This window comes from Xenopus laevis, chromosome 2S, assembly GCF_017654675.1.
Source record: "Xenopus laevis strain J_2021 chromosome 2S, Xenopus_laevis_v10.1, whole genome shotgun sequence".
Classification (NCBI taxonomy): domain Eukaryota; kingdom Metazoa; phylum Chordata; class Amphibia; order Anura; family Pipidae; genus Xenopus; species Xenopus laevis.
The window spans coordinates 106,558,482-106,582,636 of NC_054374.1; the positions used below are offsets into that span (position 1 = coordinate 106,558,482).

Below are 24,155 nucleotides of genomic sequence, written 5' to 3' on the forward strand. Positions count from 1 at the left end.
TTATGCATTACAGGAAACCATTTACAGTTTAAAGGAGAATTAAACCCTAAAGAAATAGTGCACATTATGTTTAGGGCTTCTATACCAGCCCAAGGTAACTAACTTATTAGCAGTTAAGATCTGTGCCGCTAAAGATGCCCATGCAGCTAGCCCTCTTTCTTTCTGCAAATTCACTGAACATGCTCATGCTGCTGTCAGTTACCTGAGCTTAGAGATGGAGTCACAATATACTGCATATATAGAATATAAATGTCACAATAGAAGGCAGATTAATAAATAATTGAGATTTAGGTACATGGCAGTGCTGAAAACAATGCAATTAGCAACAGTATAATAGTAGAATAATCAGGCCTCTATCATCAGCTTATAAACAAGCCAGCCTAATTTTCTGCTTGATGATAAGCGAGAAGTGTCACAGACACTTCTAACAAAATCCAAGACTCCTGTTACAACTTTAAAGGCATGGATTATTACTACTGTAGAGATGCTGAACAATATTTAAAAAGCAATGCCAAGCCTTATTGGAACATCATGGAATCACACCTTGTAGGGTATGCCTGAGTTTTTCAGTAAAAAGCCAAGTTGATCCTACATAAAGCGTAGTGAGGTTAGAAATTATCCAAAATAAAATGAAAAATATGGAACATGGTAGTAAAAAGTACTTGGCATCGAACAGTTTTAGCTTCAGACAAAAGGTGAGACACCTCCTAGAAAATGTTAAAAGGAATCTGTATTGTTGGGACATGAATACTACATGACAATAGGTAATTTTATATATTTTTCAGACTTTTTTTATTATTTACCTGTAGTATAAGTTCTTGTAGCTGAGACTGCTTTTGCTTTATTCGTTCAAGTCTTCTTTGTCTTTCAACCTACATACATATTTACATAATATTTAAGCAGTGGAGAGCAAAGCAAAAAACATCACATATGTTCTTGAAGTGCGGGTAAATCATGCTTCACCATAAACTATAACTTGCAATGACAAGATGGTCTCAGGTCAGGCATTTTGCTGCAAGAGTGATTTCTAGCAGACGATAAAACACCTGATCTCCAACCGCTTTAATGGAAAGAGTCTGGACTTGCGTGTCAGGTAATAATGGCTAGGAAACATTTTCCAAAAGGCAATTGCCTTACCACAAGTACAGAAGATAACTACTGAAAATAAGGGGTATGGTTTCCAAGTGATGTGATATACCCCCCCAATCAAATTCTCCAGATGACAAAACCAACATAGAAGCAACATATAAGGCACAAGTTGTTTTTTTTTATTTTTTTCTCCATGTTACATGAAACCGAAAATTAGGGAAATCAATTGTATGGTTTAACATATATCCCTCACAGAGATAATAGTACAAAGAATTAAACAGAAGGCAGCTCAGATGAAAAAATATGTGACGGAAGATAAAATATATTTGCAAAAAATGTATCTTAAACACCATCAATAACCTTGAAAATATTTAGAAATGTCACTACCTTCAATTAGCAACATGCTTACCTCCAAATTTTGACATTCCTGAGCAGAGTTTGTAGGTAAACCAATCCACTTTATTTCTTTTTTCTCTTTAGAAATAATATTCATAGCCATAAGCACATTTAAGGCATCATAGACTCGTCGTCTAATATTCTTCTGATCATATGCTTGCTAAAAGTAGGGGGGGGGGGGGAAAGGATTTTATGGTTAAAAAAAAAAAACCTTTTATTGAAAAGAATACACAATATTTAAAGTTGAACAAGCTTTACTTCAAATGTTTACAAATAAGAGTAATGGGCAGTTTTATCAAAGGTCAAATTGGAGGATTAAAATTTTGAATGTGTGAATTTGACACAAAATTCAAATTTACTATTCGATCCTTAATAAATCTGCCCCTAAATGTACAATACACAAGAAACATGAATAGCTTGTAAAGTAATCCTTATAAATGGTGCTTCGTAATGTTTTCAATTATAATTGATGCTTAGTGATGTAATTTTCTTTAAAATTATCCACTTTTGAAAAATCTTAAAAACACAAGCAAATGCAGAAAAGAAAAAATAAATTGTTTACTATTCCTATACTTACAGATTCATTTGGCGATATATGATTATCTGCTGAACTAAATTCTGCAACCAGTTCATCAGCCACTTCATTGTAGGACGTTGTGCCTTTCTTCTGCACCTTCTCACAAACCTTCATGGAGAAATGACGTAAGCCTTTGCCATTCTTTTCACCTTTCTTATTCCTCTTCCTTCAAAAAACAAAAACCTTAATTTGTCCGAAAAGGCTAAGCCACAATTGATATTCTGGGATGACCCAATAAGTTATTACTCTCAAAATAGCATGTGACAATGTAATTTGTAGCTAAACAAGTAACTATAACCATAAATGGAACTTTAGTAGCAGGGAATAGTCCCTGAGTTTTCTTATAAAAACAGGTACCATTAATCAATGTCAGCACCTTTAATAAGCACAATTCTGCTTAATAGGTTCTCCAAGAGCCAGTGTAATAAAAAAAGAAAAAAAAAGAAAAAAAAGTGCAATATCCATTAAGAATTGACAGGCATAGGATATGCACAAAACATACATTATAAACATTTGAGCTACCTACTGATGTCTGATATTTATTCAAAGCATTACATGAAATATTTTCTCTTACCCAGCAGACCACGGTGAAGAGTCTGTAGCTTGGTTCTGCGATACAAAATGTGTATTAGGTGTATGAGGACTTCCTATAAGGATAGTATTTGGTGCAGATTGTCTTTGTGGGGTTCCAAGAACCTGCAATTAAATTACATGCAATTTTAGACAAATTCAAGTGTTGTAGCCAGAAAAACTACCAATAGTTATGGAAGCATAATAAACGGTCAGTTGAAATGTGCAAAACAGATTATATGTTACTTCACATAGGGCCAACAATGTGGCATTGGCCTAAATGGATACAGTTATGTTGATCCATAGAGCCCCATTTACTGCTCCAAGCTGAAAAGAACATTTTAATTACACATTAAGTAGTTGAGATTTCAAGGGAGTTGCTAAATTTACTCCAGTTCTTGTAACCTATGAGTTTGAGGTTAGCTTTCAAACAGATTATTAAATACGACCTGCTGACTGTTGCTATGGGTTTCTAGAACAATATTACACCCGTTAAGGTATCCTATTACAAAAGTAAAAGATATAGATTAAAAATAAAGTAACCAATATGCAGGTTACCCACTCAATTTTAATTGTTTCCAGGTGTTCCTAGTCATGTCTGGAAACATTACTCTACTGTGCATGAGTAGGGATGGGCGAATTTTTTCGCCTCGTTTCGCCGAAAAAATGACACCCATAGACTTGTATGGAGACGTGCGACAAAAAAAAGACGCGCGACAAAATGTTTTTGACGCCCATAGACTTTAATGGGCGTCTGCGACATTTCGCCGGCGGCGAATTTTTGGCGAAACGAAACGGGTCAAATTCGCCCATCCCTGTGCATGAGCACGCCTAAATCTGTTCATGAACACAGCACTGTTTAATTATTACAGATAATAACTTTTTAAAATGTGGATAAAACTGAGTCTATGAAAGATGGCCTTTCAGTAATTCAGAACATTCGACAGTCCATCGACAGTCTCACCAAATCTTAGAGCTAAACTACATGGGAGATTTTGATCAAATTTGGTGGGTTAGATTATATCTGACCAAAAAAAAAACTAGCCATGCAACATCATGAGATTCTGTAGGATCCTACAAAATCTGATCCCCATAGCTGTAACGTTAAGTTCGATCAGATAAAGTCAGTTGGTGTGTTTTGTTCACCCATCTACAGTGGTGTGAAAAACTATTTGCCCCCTTCCTGATTTCTTATTCTTTTGCATGTTTGTCACACAAAATGTTTCTGATCATCAAACACATTTAACTATTAGTCAAAGATAACACAAGTAAACACAAAATGCAGTTTTTAAATGAGGGTTTTTATTATTTAGGGAGAAAAGAAATCCAAACCTGTGTGAAAAAGTAATTGCCCCCTGAACCTAATAACTGGTTGGGCCACCCTTAGCAGCAATAACTGCAATCAAGCGTTTGCGATAACTTGCAACGAGTCTTTTACAGCGCTCTGGAGGAATTTTGGCCCACTCAACTTTGCAGAATTGTTGTAATTCAGCTTTATTTGAGGGTTTTCTAGCATGAACCGCCTTTTTAAGGTCATGCCACAACATCTCAATAGGATTCAGGTCAGGACTTTGACTAGGCCACTCCAAAGTCTTCATTTTGTTTTTCTTCAGCCATTCAGAGGTGGATTTGCTGGTGTGTTTTGGGTCATTGTCCTGCTGCAGCACCCAAGATCGCTTCAGCTTGAGTTGACGAACAGATGGCCGGACATTCTCCTTCACGATTTTTTGGTAGACAGTAGAATTCATGGTTCCATCTATCACAGCAAGTCTTCCAGGTCCTGAAGCAGCAAAACAACCCCAGACCATCACACTACCACCACCATATTTTACTGTTGGTATGATGTTCTTTTTCTGAAATGCTGTGTTACTTTTACGCCAGATGTAACGGGACGCGCACCTTCCAAAAAGTTCAACTTTTGTCTCGTCGGTCCACAAGGTATTTTCCCAAAAGTCTTGGCAATCATTGAGATGTTTTTTAGCAAAATTGAGACGAGCCTTAATGTTCTTTTTGCTTAAAAGTGGTTTGCGCCTTGGAAATCTGCCATGCAGGCCATTTTTGCCCAGTCTCTTTCTTATGGTGGAGTCGTGAACACTGACCTTAATTGAGGCAAGTGAGGCCTGAAGTTCTTTAGATGTTGTCCTGGGGTCCTTTGTGGCCTCTCGGATGAGTTGTCTCTGCGCTCTTGGGGTAATTTTGGTCGGCCGGCCACTCCTGGGAAGGTTCACCACTGTTCCATGTTTTTGCCATTTGTGGATAATGGCTCTCACTGTGGTTCGCTGGAGTCCCTAAGCTTTAGAAATGGCTTTATAACCTTTGAAATTGAACTCAGGTGTGATAAACCACAGTTAAGTTATTTTTAACAAGGGGGGCAATCACTTTTTCACACAGGCCCATGTAGATTTGGAGTTTTTTTTCTCCCTTAATAACGTAAACCTTCATTTAAAAACTGCATTTTGTGTTCAATTATGTTATCTTTGACTAATAGTTAACGGTTTTTGATGAGAAGAAACATTTAAGTGTGACAAACATGCAAAAGAATAAGAAATCAGGAAGGGGGCAAATAGTTTTTCACACCACTGTACATCCAAAGTATTTCAATGATAAAAAAGAATGTCAGACACCATCAGATTTTATCTTATGAAGCCTCAGCATTGCCTACTAACAGCCATTATCCATGTAGATCACACATCACATTTTAGCATCAGTCCCCTTATATTGATTCTTGCAACTGCATCGGACTTGTAGGATGTTTTCCGTCGATTGGACACCATCCTAAAAAAATATTTGTAAGTAAATGCAATCATAAGGAGTACATGAACACTTATTCAGGTCGTCAGCTTTCAAGTAGTGCAACCTGCATCTTAAGGTAAACATCTCTCCAGCTTGCAGTTAACCATTACATGGTATTTTCAGGTTACTGCAACCACTTTACTGCACTGTGGTGCTTTGTGACCGGTTTCCTCAGTAGTTTCTGACATGCAAAAAGCAGCTAAAGCCCAAGCAACCAAAAGGAAGAAAAAAAAAAAATAATTGTCCCTCAGTTCAAATAGATATATATGCATTAGAAAAACACATTTTTAAACCTTTTATAAAATATTAATTCTGCAGAAATTAAATAAATTGCAAGACCTTATTTTACTGTTCTGAACAGTGACATCAATGTGGTAACAATAACGGCCCCATTTCCTTTGCTCGAGTGAAGGAATTGAATAAAAAAAAACTTTGAATTTCGAATGTTTTTTTTGGCTACTTCGACCATGACTTCAAATCGAATGATTCGAACTAAAAATCGTTCGAATATTCAACCATTCGATAATCGAAGTACTGTCTCTTTAAAAAAAAAAAACTTCGACCCCCTACTTCGCCACCTAAAACCTACTGGTTAATTAACCCTTGATATTCAACCCTATGTAAATCTGCCCCTAAGTGTCATAAGACAGTGCGGCAATTATATGTGATAGCAAATTAATTGAGAACTGTATCAACTAATATAGCAAATTGTTCAAACAGAGTTTGAAACCGAGTCAGCACCTGGATCACTGAGCTGCCAGACTGAAACAGCAGAGACAGGAACATTAAACTTTAAAAACTATTTCTGGTGAACAATCTGACAACTGAATATTTGTTTGGAAGGCGATCAAACTTCAAAGTGATACAGACAGACGCCTAAAAAAAGATCTGTAGAAAAATGTTGAATATTACTAAAAAAAAAATGGACACTACATTCTGCTTTTTAAAAAAAACAATGTCTCCCAAGTGGCCACAAAACCCTCTTGCCCTCCCTCACAGGACACAAACAAGTAGTAAATGTATCAAATACAGAATACACTGCTCTGTGGATTCTCCATCTATACTGATCTCCGTAAAGTCCATTATGAACACTGCTTCCCATGTAAAAGAGCTGCCTTCTCTACAACCCTCTACACTGGCTGTCACACTGAATGTACTTGAAAATTATTGCAGTAATTAAATCACTCAATATTAGATCACCAGTCACCCCTTGACTAAATACAAAGCTAAATAGGGCTTATGTATCAAAATTAAGATTAGTGGGGTTTTATTTATTTATTTTTTTACTTAGACTAAACTCGAATTTAAGAAAAAAAAAAAACTCACGTTTATTTATTAAAAAAAATCAGAATATAAAAATTTTACAAGCTCAAAAAAAAAAAAAAAAACCCATGAAAAATATTGGGAAAAAAAAGTAAAATAGAATTTTGCCTAGGACAGCTCCCATTGACTTCTACATGAACTCACAATCTTTAAAATGCCGAATTTTTACATTCCAGTTTTCTGTGTTTAACAAATACCAAACATTCGAGTTTTTGAAACTCATTTGAATTTGTTAGTTTTTGTGCAAAAAAAAAAAAAAAAAAAAAAATCAAATCGTGGCAAAATGTTTTATTCTAACATTATTAAACCACCCCTTTACATAACCTTGTGATTTTGGAGTTATTTAGTTTTTTATTCAACAGCTCTCCAGTTTGCAATTACAGCAATCTGGTTGGTAGGGTCCAAACTACCCTAGCAACCATGCATTGCTTTGAATAAGAGACTGGGATATGAATTGGAGAGGAACTCAATAGAAAGATGAGTAATAAAAAAATCGCAACAATACATTTGTAGCCTTACAAAGCATTGTTTTTTAAAGGGGTCAGTGACCCTCATTTGAAAGCTGGAAAGTTAGAAAAAGGAGGCAAATAATTTAAAAACTATAGAAAATAAATAACAAAGACAAGTTGAAAAGTTGCTAAGAACTGGCCATTCCATAACATACTTAAAGTTAACAGGAAGTTGGACCACCACTTTAATAAATTTCTTGCCATTTAACTTCAGAGCACATACAGAAACACAGACCCAAGGTTAGAAGTATGGTGCAGGTCCAGAGAAGATAATAGCACAGGTTATTTTAAGCTACCCTTTTGTTCTCCTCCTTAACTGGATAAACATACTTACCATCACCCTATTAGATTCTGAGAGGATTTTTTTTTTTTTTTATTATCTTCTTTAAGCCCAGGTGACCTCGTTCAATGTTAAAAACTAAAACCAGCTTGACAAAACATTCAAGACGTCTAAGATAGCTGTTATGTAAAACTACTATTTCCTTTTTAATATATACTGTATGTATGTATGGTAAAATGTAAGTATATATTTGCAGGTTGCCGTTATTAAAGCCTTTCAATTAAATCTATATTACCCATATGCAATGGATAGCAAGGGCTATTCCCCGACTAGCAATCTCTGAAGCGGTTATTTTGCAAGAATCATCATAAAAACTTCTTTGGTAAATGAAGTAGAATTTCTATGATAATAGAATGAAAGCAATTGTTTTCTGGTTAGGACTTTAGTAACAAAAAAAGAAACCTGTACTCTCTGGGTCTGTTAAACGGTAGCTTATGCCACATTGTTACAGTGCTAATGAGTCAATTATTATCAAAAGGTCTTTGCCTTGATAAAGCGTATCCGAAACGTGCGTCGGCGATCCTTTACACTTTTTTAAAAAAAAAAAAGGATTATTGAAATCTTACCTTTTTTTAAACTTAAATTGAATCTTGGATCCAGAGAAATTTGGAATTGGAATTTGGAATTGGAGCGCTACTATCACAGAATTCATACTTTCTATTCTCTTTTATCCAGAAGGCACTGAGGATTTGTTGGTTTTATAGCAAAAGTTAGCTCTCCTTACAAGACAGTTAAACATAGTATCGAGACCAGTCCTCAGTGTTCTGCCTTTCTCCCACGTGTGGTGTCCCAGGGCTTAGAACAACGCAGCCAGTTTGATACCATGAACTCACTTTAAAATTATAACTACAGCACTAGCACCTTATTTAAACCATATAAGAACCATGAACGTTTAGATTATTCATCATTTGTGTGTAGATACATTTTATTGAATTTATAGCACTTAAGCACTTTAATCATAATAATTTGTATATAACACAATCGATTGAAATACCATTAATTGTATGTTGGTGCTAAATTGATTGAGAACTAATCATATGATTATAATATCACTAAGCACTTATATAATTAGAGCTCAATTAATTTCAGTAAGGCAGTGTGGGGTTTTACTGCTTTTTCTTGTTTTTAGTATCCCTATTCTGGTTTATATACTGTACCTCTACACAGCCTGAAATTGGGTAGGTAATACAATTGAGTGAACATTAATTACAAGTGAGCTTTATTTTTGTTTGTGATCAAAAGTACCCGCTTTTGTAAATTATAAGGATATTAGAAGTCACCTTGGAGTTCCATGACCTGTTCGGCCTCATGTTTCTATATAGCCATATACCTCCTTGGTAACTTATATCCTCATAATTTACAAAAGGGGTACTTTATTCACTATATTATATCACATTAGTAACTAATATTGGTACATGGCAGCTCACAAACCAATACAATTTGTATCAGAATGTAATGGCAGGCAACCCTCATTTTCTGCTTGATGATTTGCAATGACCCCTAAGCCGAGCTTCTCAACAGCTGCTCAAATCACAAAAAGCATGTATGTGTTGCACTTGTTGAAATCTCACACAAGTTACATAGTTAACTATGTAACTATGTAACTTGTGTGAGATTTCAATATACTACAAGGGTTAGACCACAGAAACTTCGGCAAAGTTTCCACAGTATGCTTTCTTAGATTGTTATGTGGATAGAAGTTTTCTGAATATAAATCTGAAAATAAACCATCTTAGGTTTTCCAGATAAGAACATAATCTTCTAGTATACAAAAATAGTGTGTTAGTTCTTTAATGTCTTTGTGTATGTACAAGTGTTTTCAGTCGGAGAGCTTGAATTTGATGAAAAACTCCTTGCATCCAGAGCTCTTTCAGCAGATCTTCAGCCGGCTTAGATAACATATACCTTTATCCCTGCCAATGTACCACTTCATGTGATAGTGTTAAAAAAAATATATCACTTCTATACTAGGGGTGGTTACCATTAGGATCAGTCAAATTGTTGATTCCCAGCAGATGTCTCCTAAAGCTTCCTTCCTCAACTGCAATTTTATAAAGGTACTTTATCAGATGTAACAGTCACATGGCACACCAATACACCTCAAACTCCTCCTTTCTTCAATGAAAGCAAGGTCACTAAGTGAGCTGCTGCATTGCCTTCAGTGCACACGGAGTTATGATTTGTGTAACGTGAAAAGCAGTCTGTTACAGAAGAAAGTGGGAGAAACCATGATCACTAAGTCACAAAAATAATGAGCTTTGAGTTGCCATTTATAAAATATTTTATATACATGAATATACACACACACTTTCTTTTTAACTGAACAAAAGTCCCAGAATTCCACAGATTAGTGCAAACACGTGACTATCTGCTTACCACTTGCTGGGAAATGTTTACTGTGGACTGTCCAAACGTTTTCGGCAGCAGCTGTTTTCCAAGGGAACTGATTGATGATGGATGGACAGTCAATAATGACACTACACCTAGAAATAAAAAAATTAAAATTCTACCATCAACACATTTAACTCATAAAACATTGATCCATGAAAGCAAATCAGAATATTTAAGAATGCAGTGGTCCCTAATTCACTTTTCCATTATAACGAGACGAACAGAACCCACAGCACTATCAGCAGCAATCTGGACCAGCAAGATTTGAATAAGACTCGGGACCAGCATTACCTAGCTGGTAATATCACTCCCACTTGCAGTGCAGCAGTAAAGTGACTGAACTTTAGCAGTTACATGTCTGAGGGGAAACTAAAAACAAGTTCAAAATTAAAAATGAAACAAAAAAATAAGAAAAAAGAAACTTTGTTCTTTTAAAAGACTAATCCCCATGTAAGATTCTGCTTTAGGAGCGCTGTTAACTGATGCGTTTGTAAAGAGACAGAATTCTTTTAAATCTTCAAAAATACCTTGGTCTGCTAAAACCAAGCATTGCATAGTCCTATTATTACATGTATTTGAAATATAATTTTACACTTATTAAATATAAGACCACAGTAAGTATTTCCAAACTATTTTTATATAACATTTTTTCCTTATGAATGCAGTCACTTTGAAATAGCAACATGCTGATCACAGTCCCAATGACCATATCTATAGAGGTCTGTTATTAGTGTGACACCTAGTGGCAAATTCTTGTTTTACAATTTTACTATCCTATTGCCTGTGGGGGGGGGGGGGTGGATACACGAGTTACATAGTGATCTTGATGGGTGGGAGGGGGGGAACATAGTCCAAGGCAAAGCATCCTAAATCACTACAATTTTGCAGTGGTAGTATACCCTATACACGGGTCTAATCGGAAGGATCCATGCCTAACCCGGACCTGCCATTCAACATAACCCCTACCCAGAACCGCTACCCAACCTATGGAATTAACTTACTGCGAACCCCCAGAAATTGAAAGTGATGTCACACCGAGGCAGATTCTGCAAGACAGGGACAGAAAACTGCCTACACCACAGGGGAGGGGATGAGTCCTGCACCTTAGCTGGGTACCCAGTCAGGTTACCCATGGACTGCCCCCATGGAATCGGGGATTTTCTGCCTGGAACATGCTTTGTGGGTATTCCTCGTGTACCAGACCTGATGCAGGACTCTAGTACGCCCTTTGTTTGGCATTAATTCAATAAATAAGGCTTGTGAAATATTTTTTTCATATTTTTTTAATCCACAAAAACATGTTTTTCTTGAGCTAAATGGGGCAAAAAGTTAAATTCTCTACCTCACCAAGAACCAAACATGGAGTTGCTTTAATCTTTCTTCAAGTTAGGAGTATAGGTTCCTTTCACTACTTGTTTAGTCTGTTTATCAACCAACTAAGAACTAGACTAAACTACGTAGATAGTTAAAAATGATTTTAAAAATTTATATTTTTGGGATTAACACAATAGACTTTTACCCAAGTTAAGAAAAAAAATAAACAAAAGGGACAACAGAAATTATATTTATTACCATAGCTGCATATTGCATTCTTTGTTAATCATGGACTCAACTAACCTTTTTGTATATTTTTGCCCAAAATGCATAATGCATTCAACACACACAATGTCATTCAATTGGCCAAGTGCCAGCTCACAGTGCATTTCAGGGCCTCCAAAGATACCCCATCAAATATCCAAGTCAAGCTGCATAACATGCACTGCACAGAGAAGTAAATTAGGCAAAGACAATCACTTATCTATTTAAAAATAACACTGTCTCATATAGCATGGCTAAACCTCGAGCATCCTGGAAGATATATTTCCGCTCAGAAGATACCTTTAACGTAACGGAGCTTTTGCCTTCCCATAGGAGAGACAGTTTGAGCCCAGAGATTGATTGAAAGCTCTAGGAAAATTTTAGTTTTTTCATTTTTTACGTTAGGTACCCTTAAAAAACATGTTTTCAGTTTGATTTACCAAAGATTAAAAGATCTTTATGTTCAGTTCACATATAACTATGCACAGTTACCAACCTTTCCACAGCAGTATGCAACAATTCCCTATTTAGTGAAGTCTACTTGTACTACTGCTCCCAGGGTGAGGATCCAGTGCGGGTTTATGGTGCATATCAATGCAAATAATTTTGCTACACAGGATGCTGAGCACATGGAAGCCCCTTTTAAGCAACTGATAAATAGTACAATATGTTCTATTTTTACAAAAGTACAATGTGTAGGTTGGTGTACAAGATAATTGCAATGTTACTACTGTTACTGTTACTAAAATTCAGTCAATTCCCAGTAGCAAGCTGCGAACCAAAAATCCTCTTACCTTTCCCAGGGCTAAGATTCTGATCTACAAAAACCTTGAGTTCTCCATTTGCTTCTATAAGACCAGCCTGTTAAAATAAAGCCAAAGGGTAATGAAATGCCTGGTTAACAATAGGCAATAAAGAAAAAGTTCAGATGAATAGGAAATGTGAGCAGTGTAAAATACACATTTTAAAACGAACCACAAAACATGAAATTATGTAACCTCACAAAACCAACTGACAAGTTGCTAAGAACAGGATTGTCAGACATACTTACCCACATATGTAATAAGGCTGTTAAGCCCAGGAGCAGTAACCCAATAGCAACCCAATAAGAGGCGAGCAGTAAAGGATTCCTGCTGACTGGCCCAGAAGCAGTAACTCAAACAGTCTTTCATTATATAACTGCTTTAGAGAATGTAAATCTAAGATAGCTCAAATATATTTCTTGCAATGTTAAGGTCTAAAAGAAGCCTTGACAAGTGACTGTGACAGAGATATTTGCAAGCCTTCCTAGTGTTACACATGTTGCTCATAGTAGAAGCCACATTATCCCAAATAGCCTTAACACACATCAAAACTAAAGATGTACAGTTTTGGATTTGGGCAAAAACAAAATCCTCTGATATTGCATAAATTTTTTAACATAACATTCCTGCATTCAATTGTCCAGATTAAAAGCCTGGCATTGGTTAGGAAGAACACCTAGTATTTGGATGAATTCTAGCATCAATTATCGAATGTAGACATTAAAAAAAACAGATAAGACTTTGCATTACAGCATGGAGAATGATTTTGTAGCATCCCACAAGCTATCATGCTGCTGCATGCATAACATGATCTGGAGTCAGACAAAGAAAATATCTCAATCTCCAGTGGAGTTCAGCAATAAGATTTAAGAGTTTGCAAACTGTCAAAAGATTCCTTGAATGAAATTAGCAATAACTATCATCTGAAAAAGTATACATCCATTGGTTGCAGAGTAAACAGAATCAATTACATGAATACACAATTAAACAATGAGGAACTTCCTGCCTAACAAATCATCCATGCAGAAGATTATCCAATAGTATCTCATACAATTTTTCAGTCACCCATTGTGTAAAAAAAATACAAATAAGAATGCAGACAAAAAGCAATGGTTAAATTTGTCACATGAAATATGTTTCCATCAGAGAGCCAGCCGATTACCCAGCTCCACCGTTTATTCAGAAAATAAACCCCCTGTCCCTTCCCCTTCAATTTTTCTTGCTGAAAAAAACCTGAGCACACTTTTGGGAATTAAATGCCACAAGTAATGAAAGACACAGAGTATATTGTGCGTTTCTCCGCTAAAAAAACATTGTTGCAAAAATCAAGTGGGATGAACCTTAGCTTATGGGTGTGTACAGGAGCACAAGGAAAGGAAAAACATTTTTACTAGCCAAATTATCTTCCATGTACTGTAATGGATTTCTAACTGATCTAAATTAGGGATGCACCAAATCCACTATTTTGGATTCGATGGAACCCCCGAATCCTTTACGAAAGATTCGGCCGAATACCGAACCGGGAAGGGGAAAACATTTTTTATTTCCTTGTTTTGTGACAAAGTCATGCGATTTCCCTCCCTGCTCCTAATTTGCATATGCAAATTAGGATTCGGTTCAGCCAGGCAGAAGGATTCAGCCGAATCCTGCTGAAAAAGGCCGAATCCTGGCCGACTCCCGAACTTAATCTTGGATTTCTTGCATCCCTAATCGAAATTGTCTGCAAATGTGCGGCCCTTGAAAAACTAGTGCAATCGTAGATTGACCAATTCAAAGTTGAGTGGGCTGTTCAATTAACTGATCTGTGTCAGGTAATCATAGAAATGGATAGGCCACACATTCACTTAGTAATGTTAGTATGTATTTAAAGTGCTATTATTGGGAACCAGGTGATCTGCACTGTTTCCTATTTATAAGAATAGTAAATAGGTCTGGAGCAAATGTTTTTCAGTATAATATGTGACAATGGAACAGGTAAAAAGAAGTTAAAGAGTTGAGAATATATATTTTACTTTACATTCAATGTCTTAATATATTTCCATTACAGAAGCAGATATGTTTTTTTTAAAAAAAATGTAAAAGATGCAGATGAATGTTTTCAGACAAAATGTCATTTTTGTCATGGCCAATATAGATACACAAATAAAATGGTAGTTGATTTCCTTTTTTTCTGTAATAATAAAATAGTAACTTGTACTTGATCCAAACTAAGATATAATTAATCCTTATTGGAAGCAAATTCCTGAAAGATCCTTTATCTGGAAAACCCCAGGTCCCGAGCATTCTGGATAACAAAAGGACTGATCTATATTTAGCAAATAGGCATAGCAAGTTCTTCAGACTTCTTTGAAGGCAATGACAAGAAAGGTCATATTTATCATCTTAGACCTGCAAGACTGATGTAAAAAATCTCCTGAACAGAACTATAATGGGCAGTTTCATCAAAGGTCGAGTTTTGAATTTATGTGAATTTTTTTACTCTAATGAATTTGAATTGAATTAACACACTGATGGGTGCACCCCCAGTTATTATAATCCCTTACCTGATACCTGGGGCTCCGCTTCTGTTTGTTAAAAATTACATCAGCCAGGGGTATTTCAGAAGAAGTTCTAGTTGCCATTTGGGGTACAGGCAGGAGCATGCACAGTAAAGTGAAAGCAGAACACAAAAGTCAACTTTTTCACTCTACTGAGCATGCATTTTACCACATCAGAAGAAAAGAAGACAGAAGAGAAAGAAGATATGCCGCAAAGCTTCTACAGAAATAGTCCAGGCCCGTTTAATTTTCTGCCAACAGAAGCAATGGCCAGGGTAGCAGGTAAGTGATTTTGATCATTGGGAGGTGACAAATTTTGGCATCTCCTAGTGACTTATAACCTGTATCCCGTTTATGTTATGATCCGATTGCTTGGCCAAAAAATCAGATGAGCCTGATATCATCCACCCCAGGATGGGCTATATCCACAAACAAGGGATTGTTCAATACATGGCCAGATTTAGTTACCAGTTAAACAATTCCGATGTCCACAGACTCAATTTATAGTAACCAGACAATGGCTTTTTGGAGGATTCGGCCAAAATCAAGAAATGTTTCTATGCATTTGTAGAGGAAATATATACAAAAAAAAAAAAAAAACATTCTAGGGGTTGTTCACCTTTGAATAAACTTTTGCTATACAATATAATGGCCAATTCTAAACAAGGATTCAATTGGTCTTAATTTTCTATAGTTTTAAAACGATAAGCCTTCTTCTGCTGCTTTTCAGTTTTCAAACGAGGGTTAGCAACCCCTGACCTATTCCTCTGTGAGGTTACAATTTTATTGATATAGCTACTTTTAATTACTTATTTGTCTATTCAAGCCCACTCACTCATCTTTCAGTCTAATTCAAAACTTTGCCTGGTTAAGAAAAAACTCAATAAATCAAACAGCCACGCCACCCCTAAAAATCAATGCTCAAAATATAACAGTCTACATCATACTTAAAGGGGTAGTTCATCTTTACATTAACCAATTGTTAACAGACAGTTACCATCTGCACTATTTAGTACAACACTATTTTCTGGGGCCTAATTGTTGGTGAAGAATTTCTGTAATTTCAAAAACAAGTATTTAAAATTAAAATAAGAAAAAATGCATATAAATTAACCATTTTGTGCTGCTTTGAATAAAGTGCTAGTAATAGACATAAGAAAATATTCTGTCACTTAAAGATTTTAAGGAGAACACAGTTGGTTAAACCCACAATGCAGTTTTCCCCAGAATTTTAGCATTACAGAAAGTAAGTACCGCAACATGTATACAGTTTTCAAACATCCATGAAAATAAGCACGCTCTTTGGCAAGTTGCTCACATGTTGCAGCACAAGTTTTCCTTATCAAGTTTATGTGAAAATAACCAATACCTGTGTTAACAGTGTTTGTTAACCTGCAACTCACTAAATTTGTGGTTACAGGCTCATTAAACAGATGGTAATAAAAGGGCTTCATTGCATCAGAACTGTACTTTACACTTGCATACAATTCATTAGAGCAGGCTTAACTGGAACCATGTTGGGGCCATGCACTAAATTGCTCAGTAGACCTGACAGTAAACTGCTGCTTCCCACAAAGGGAGAACTGTGAGTAGCTACACTACACCACCAAGTTGTGCAGCAAACTCAAAAATTCCTACATAAATGATAGGGCAAAAACATAGGCCAGGTGCGAATGGATATGCAGGCAAAGTCAGCTGAAGGAAAGGAAGCCACGTTGGAAGCCTTAGAGAACGAAGTTTAAAAGTTATGTCAGAGAGAAGCAGAGATAAACAAATAAGATTGTTAAATTACTGAAGAAAACAAAAACTTGGTGAAAAATATCTTTGGAATGACTTACATCTTTTGCCATGTTACCGGATGCTAGATATCAGGATGACAGTTTTCAAGTCACCAAATGCACAAGACAAATACGACCTAAAATAAAAAATTAAACAGTAATTTGGGATGTATCAATCACAAATAGACATACCGCCATATGTAATAAGGCACTAAGTTTGCGCAGGAGCAGTAAACAATAAGATGTTTGCTTTTAGACAGGTGACCAGTAAATGCTTCCCTCTGATTGGTTGCTATGGGTTACTGCTCCTGGGCAAACTTGGGTGTCTTATTACATGTTTAATGTTTTAAGATCAGCAAATTATAGAAGGAGTCACTTTAAGTTCCTTCAAAAGATCTATATAACCCCTTTAAACTTACAACGGGTGGGTGGTTGTCCAGCAGTCAACTGCCCTAAATGCCAAAATCAGAATGCCTCCTTCCTTCACTTGGCAAGGGAATGTCTACTATTGGAAGCTTACTGTAAGTTATTAGTCCAATACATGGAGGATATTCTAGTGTTCCCCACTCTTTACAAGTATGTTTACTGAGCTTGGTGGAAGATTTATTTTCACTGAATAAAACCCAGATCTCGTCAGGAACCTCTTGTACTATGTTAGAAACTGGATGGGACCTACAGTGGCTTCAGTTGCATACTGGGCATCTAGTGAATAAATCTCCTCTATCAGACATATATACAAAGCTAGGGGCTGCCAGGCTAAATTTGAGAAAATACAGTCCATTTTGTTAGTTATTTACCCTCTTAATGATGATGCAACCCCCTAAGCAATTAAGAATGCCCTACCTTATACGCAACCCAATACCTGTTGGACTACATTGTGTAGGTACAGTGGTCCGGCATAACTTTATTGTATGCCCATGGACTACATTGTGTAGGTATAGTGGTCCGGCATATCTTTATTGTATGCCCATGGACTACATTGTGTAGGTATAGTGGTCCATACCTTTATTGTATGCCAAGACTGTTATTGTACACTATTTTGTTCTGTCATGTCTATTTTAACGTTACTATTTGTAACCAATACAACAAATGGGTCGGAAACTGTTTGCAAGTTATTGTATTATATAAAATACTACAAAATAAAGTATTAAAAATCTAGAATAAGGTTTATTTTCTATTTTTACTTCATGTAAAAGATCTTAGCACATTGTGAGTTCACATTCATGTGAACTCCCAATGTTTCAATTACGGATACAAATCTATGCCTGTATTTTGTGCATACTATTATAATAAGGAATTAAAACTCAGGCAAATCCCAAATCAAGCTGTAGTCAAATGTTTGGCCAAAAACAATGTCTTTGCAGCAGCTCTCTCGAAGTTATTCGCTGGCTTTAGTTTGATGCTTGGGCTCGGTTCAATTGCAACTGGGGGAACCACATTGAAAACTAGATCTATGTCCCAATATTAGCACTGCAAATTGAAAAGTCAAGACATTAATAAACAGGGCATAGTCCTACCTATAAATTGTAATATGTTGAAATCTGGGGTACACTTGCATACCAGGGATAACCAGAACTGTTTAAAATGACACTACATTCAAAGACTTACTGGGAACCATAGGAAAAACCCAAAACATGAAGCAAATTACCTTTTTAACGCACATATCGCAACTAGGCACTGGGGGCCCTCTCAAGGGCTTAGGGTGTGGTTTCCTTTTTATACCCCTAGATTTAAATCCCATTGCAACAAACAAGATTGGCCTGTCCTCAGTCAGGAATATATTTGTTAGCCATGGAAAGAATGGGACAAGCTTGTACACTATGTATCCCTTGTTTCTTGTTGACTATTCATGTAGCAGTGGGGGGCACATCAGGTCACTAGCCACCTTACCCTCATCCCACTGCCCCATTATAACAATAGTTAAATGACATGGGCAGACAGGAGAGGGTGGGAGAATTAAGACTAATGGAAGAACACAAGGCACATATGCAGCACAGCCAAGGACACAAGAGGAGGGGGAAGCCCTTAAAAGCTCAAGGCAAATGTGTTATTCCGCCATATGTCAGCAGGTTTGGAAGAAAATGAGAAGGCCACACAGATAGGACACTGTGCAGGCGGCGGATCCCTCCGCAATTTAAGCCTAGATTAGCATGCACGGAAGAGGAGGGCTAAATGACAACAGGATATCAAGAAACAAGGGCGCCCTCACACAATATAGGCCCTGAGAGACATTAATGCCGCTCCCATTGATACAACAGACCCAGCTTGTCATCCCCAGCCAGAGACGCCATCAGGAGACACAGTCGACCCGGGCCCGGTGGGGTTTTGGGTGTTAATGGGAGCACTTACTGGAATTATAGGGCTCCCTGCTGTCAGTGAGCTGCACAGTTCGGAACAAGGCAGGTGGGAAGAAGGCAATGTGCAGTTTCTCTCCCTACACTGTTTTCTGTATTCTCGTTTTGGCACAGAAGTTTAAGTCCCGGTAAAGCCGATGGGGATTGGATAGTCTGGGGGGAAGTTCAAACTGAACCCTAGCTCCCGCCCTCCCTTCCGAAGTGTGCAGCTCACTGACAGCAGGGGGCCTGATCATCCAACTAAACACATACTACCCAATACTCCTTGGTTTCCTAACACAACCCGCAGACCCGGATCGCTACTTACACCTCCCGAATAATAAGCTGTTAACTGCAGGCGCCTAGCCTTCTATCTTATAGAAAATCCCACCGCCGCATGTCTGCTCGCGCGAGACTGGCGTCAAGACTACATGGAACCGCACGGACGCATTACGTAGCCGCCTCGTGGGAGTGACGAGTAAGTCGAATTTGTTTTTTTTCTGCTCGCACCTCCTACTTCTGTTAGCGAGCCAATAAAAGAAGGAGGGAAAAAAAAGACACTTCTTTCGTTTTGGTTGGTTGGTTGTCATGCCTTCTGCCACCTCAGCTCACAATTATTTCCTCAGAAGTCATTTACCTCAATGCTTTGGTTTAACCAAAAACAAATTAAATCAGAATATAAACACTTTTAATCTATTCATAACACAATATAGAGCTTGTATATACACCTTTTAAGGGGAAGGAAAGGCTTCGTACACTTGGGGGGGGGTTATTTATCAAGTTCCGAATATTCTAACATAGAATAATTTGTAGTTTTCGGAGCAAAAAAACTATGAATTTTTCGAGATTTATTTAAGTCCGGTGGTCTAAAAACTCAGAATCTAAAAGCTCTCGAGGTCCTGTATAAGTCAATGGGAAAGGTCCCAGTGTCTGTGCTGATGTCCGTACCAATATCCGATGATTTCAGGGTTTCGGTGCAAAAAACAATGAAAAAAGCGTAGTTTTTGGGAAAGCTCCAAAGTTTGCCTGACCTATTTTTTCTGGCTTTTTTCTTCATAAATAAGGCCCATTTGGGAATTCGGAGTTGCTCAAAGTATGATATTAGAAATACTGAGATAAATTCAAACCTTGATAAATAACCCCCTTCGGGTTGCCAAATGTTAGGCACACCCAAGTGAATATATTGACTTATCTGAAACTCTGGGCCAGTGCTCCTATCAGCAGAAAATGGCACCGGTCCGGGGTTATACCGATGAGCGATCCTCTTCCGGCGTCTTCTTTCTTCAAATTTCCCGGGGCAAACGCATGCGCAGTTGAATGAAATAGTTTTAGTTAAAGTTCGGCTTTTAGTTCTACTGCGCATGCGCAGCTGCGCGAAGGAAAGAAGAAGACGAGGATAATCGATCCGTGGTGCTCACCAGGCCGGTTCTGCTGATAGGAGCATCGGCCTGGGGTTTCAGGTAAGTCAATATATTCACTTAGGTGTGCCTAACATTTGGCACCCCCAAGTGTACAAAGCCTTTCCTTCTCCTTTAATCTATGCTAGTATTTTCATTAGCTGAGCAATTCGTCATATAACTATTTCCACAAATCATACTGAACTATGTAAATCACATATTAAACACCAGAAAAAGTTGCACTTTTTTCCCCACAACTTTTTCAGGTTTTTGGAGGAAAAAAAGATCAAACCGAAAAAGTTGCAGTTCTGCTTATAAGTTGGTCTGAATTTGACAAGGAAGTGAGTGAAAACAGCATTTATAGCTTTTTATGGTGTTTATGTAGGGTTGCCACCTGTCCGGATTTGACCCCGACAGCCCGGTATTTGGAAGGGCTGTCTGGGTGAAATCTTACTGTCCGAATCCAAATAAGAAAACAATTGAAAATAATGACATGGCAAACCAATTGCTGATCGCGACATCTTCAGTCCAATCCACAAAGTCACGGGCCCCACCCCTGACATCACCGGTCCTGCCACCTGCCCGTTTTCCGTTATGACTTTAGTTTGATGGAAAGTACCTACCACTTTTCAGTTTTTATGTTAACTTTGTTACAACCCGTACATAAAATTTTTTTTTTTTTTGAAAACTTTGAGCAACACAGATGTCAAGTTATGGAAAGTCTTTGCAGACTTTCATTCTGTATTTAGCCCAAAAGGAGTGTACATGTATTCACTCAAAGTGAAACACATTCTTAAAGGGGTTGTTCTCCTTCCAAACATTTTTACAGTTCAGTTGTTTTCAGATTGTTCACCAGAAAACAGTTGGTGAACATACTGAAAACAACAATGGAATTGCTTTCCTTTTTTTTTTTTACAGTTTTTCCAAAAGTGAAGGCTAAAGTTTAATGGAAAACTATACCCTATACTTAAGCAACGGATAGTTTATATCAAACTGGTATATATATTTAAGTAAATGTTGCTCTTACATCTCTTGCCTTGAGACACCATTTCATGATGGTCTGCGTGCTGCCTAGAAATCATCTGACCAGAAATACTACAACTCTAACTGTAACAGGGAGAAGTGTTGAAGCAAAATACAGAACTGTCTAATTGGCTCATGTGACCTAACATGTTGGTTTGTTTGTTTGTGTCTAAAAAAGTATATTATTATTATGAAAATGGTTTATGTACATGAAGCAGGGTTTCACATATGAGCTGTTTTATGCAATATATTTTTATAGCACCTACATTGTTGGGGGGGTATAGTTTTCCTTTAACGGTTCTTCTCTTTCTGCATCATTTCAAATCCTGACAGGGAAGGAGGGACTAAAGCACTGATGTTACAAATTGTAACAACTACTTGGAGGAACTACATAAACCAAAATGCACTGTGATGTTCCTTTGCTTGGAATTGTGGGGTGTGGAGGATGGAGTCTAAAGACAAAGTTACAGTAGTCAGCCAGTTGAGCAAAGTAGTCAGAAAGTTCAGCAGGGGAGCAGGGGGCTAGGCTTAGGTAACTGTCAGAAATCATTACAAATCATGAAAAGTCTGCATATTTTTTAAATTATGTATATTGCAAAGTTGCTTGAAATTATGTTTACTTTTCAAAAAGCTTAAATAATGTTTTTGTGTGCGTTCCCCTTTAATAAACACCTATGACTACGTATTGGATGATACGAAACGCGTCAGGGAATGGATGTTTTTAATATGCTGAAATAAACATTTACTTCTTTTAATCGAACGGGTGAATGGAGTGCTCGTCAAATCTTTTCTACTGTCTTTTTCCCCCCTTTAATAAACAAGTTGAAAAGCAAAGGACAAAGTACAGAGCCCTGCGGGACTCCACTAACAACACTGGTCCAATTAGAAAATGTTCCATTTACCACCACTCTTTGTAGTCTGTCTTTTAGCCAGTTCTCTGTCTAGGTACAAAGTCTTTATATCTGGTGAATAGTGATGAGCGAAATTTCGCTGCAAAAAAGATGCCCATAGATGTCAATGGCTGAAAAAAAATTGTTGCAAAGTAAGTAAAGTAAAAAAAAAAATGTCTTTAATACGTTTGCCGGTTTTTTGCCGTTTCGGGAATTTTTGGTGAAACGGTTACCGAGATTCTCCCATCACTACTGCTAAACACAACTGAACTGAAGAAAGTGTTGGAAAGTTAACAACTCCTTTCAGATGGAAAAATGTGTTCCTCTACTTTGGTTGTTTTTGGTCTAAGTTGGGCACACATGCATCTGTCCACACCTAAAAATATACATTGTAACATTCCAAGTTAGATCGAGGCCTGTATTTGCTTATTGAAAGAGAGGAGGTACAAAGGGGACGTTCTTTTCAGGTTTACTTGTGATGATTTTAATCAATTCATTTATATTTAAGGAAAACTTATTAGCAGCGATGAATAATCACAACAAGCTTCAATGGGATCTGTGTTCATGTAGCAGAGTTTGTGGTTCTGAGCTGCTGCACCTACAGTTGTGTTCAGAATAATAGCAGTCTAACATCACTAACCTGATCAGTCCCTGTTTTTGGTAGAAATTATATTTCTGCATGGCAAATAATTTACTAGTAGGTGTAGAGTTATAGAAAACGAACAGACCCAACAGTCATGACATGCTGCTGATTCTGTGTAACTGAATCGTTAATTGAGGCTTGTTCAAAATAACATCTTATTCCAAATAATAGCAGTGTGGAGTTCAGTTAGTGAGGTCATTCAGTCAGTGAAAAAACAGGAGTCAATTTCATGTTGTCATTTTTTTTGTTTTTTTAAAAACTATTATCCTGAATATAAGTCTCAAGTCCACATGCATGAATGCTCTAATGCAGCTAAAATGTCTCTAGAACACAATAGCAATATCACATCTGAATACCATAGGTTTGTAATTTTGTATGAAATGAATGCTATTTTCAATTTATCCTGCTTATAAATCCCATCATACATTAGTTATCAAATAAGAAGTATGACAGTTATTTTAATAACAGTTATTTTTATGTCTGTATTTACTTTAAAAATGCTTAAAACACAGGACAAGTGGGCTGTAGCCATTTAGTGTTAACTTGCTAAACCAGTCCCTGTACTCCCACTAAAAATGAGTCCAAATGGCTCATTTTAGATAATTAGTTGGGTAAAACATTCATTGCTTAATCACACAGGTTGTTTTCAAAGCAACTCTGTGTAGTTAGAAAATGCATATGTTTTACAAGCAGCAATGTTAACGGATTGTGGTTTGGAGGTGTTTAAAGGTAGAACTCCACCGACGTGATGAAACTAATCGCAGGAGTCATGTCAGATGCGCCGAATCTAATGTTGCATGTAGAAGCTGTTTGTATACGACAGGACTGCCGGATGAAGACGCAACATGCATCGTTCACATCCGACAGTCATGTCATGACAGATGCAATCAGCTTCTACGTGCGACATTTGTATTACTTACATTTGATTTAGTGCATTTGACGTGACGCCTGCGATTAGTCTCATTGCGTCGGAACTGAAGGTATCACAGGTAAAATCGAGAGTTCTACCTTTAGGGCAATTGGTCCAAAAAAAAAAAAAAGAGCGCATCAGACTCTGGGCAACAGTCTGACAGGACCCGTGTGCCATCACCCTTAGTGTTCAGGGCATTTGCAGGGTGCATTCATTGGCCACATTCCTAGCTAGAGTACTAGGAATATCAACGAGTGATGGGGAAGAGAGATTTA

The 24,155-nt window shown here is 37.2% G+C and overlaps 1 protein-coding gene across 1 annotated transcript in view; it reads right to left on the bottom strand.

Moving 5' to 3' along the window:
• tfdp1.S (transcription factor Dp-1 S homeolog) overlaps positions 1-16,821 on the bottom strand; it is a gene marked incomplete at its 5' end in the record, with an annotated part of 45,672 nt that extends 28,851 nt beyond the window's left edge. The window contains 7 exon segments of the mRNA NM_001094113.1: positions 804-872; positions 1,499-1,645; positions 2,063-2,228; positions 2,637-2,758; positions 9,974-10,080; positions 12,361-12,427; positions 16,745-16,821. Of these exon segments, the coding sequence (NP_001087582.1) occupies positions 804-872; positions 1,499-1,645; positions 2,063-2,228; positions 2,637-2,758; positions 9,974-10,080; positions 12,361-12,427; positions 16,745-16,756 (690 nt within the window).
• Positions 16,822-24,155: the final 7,334 nt, after the last annotated feature.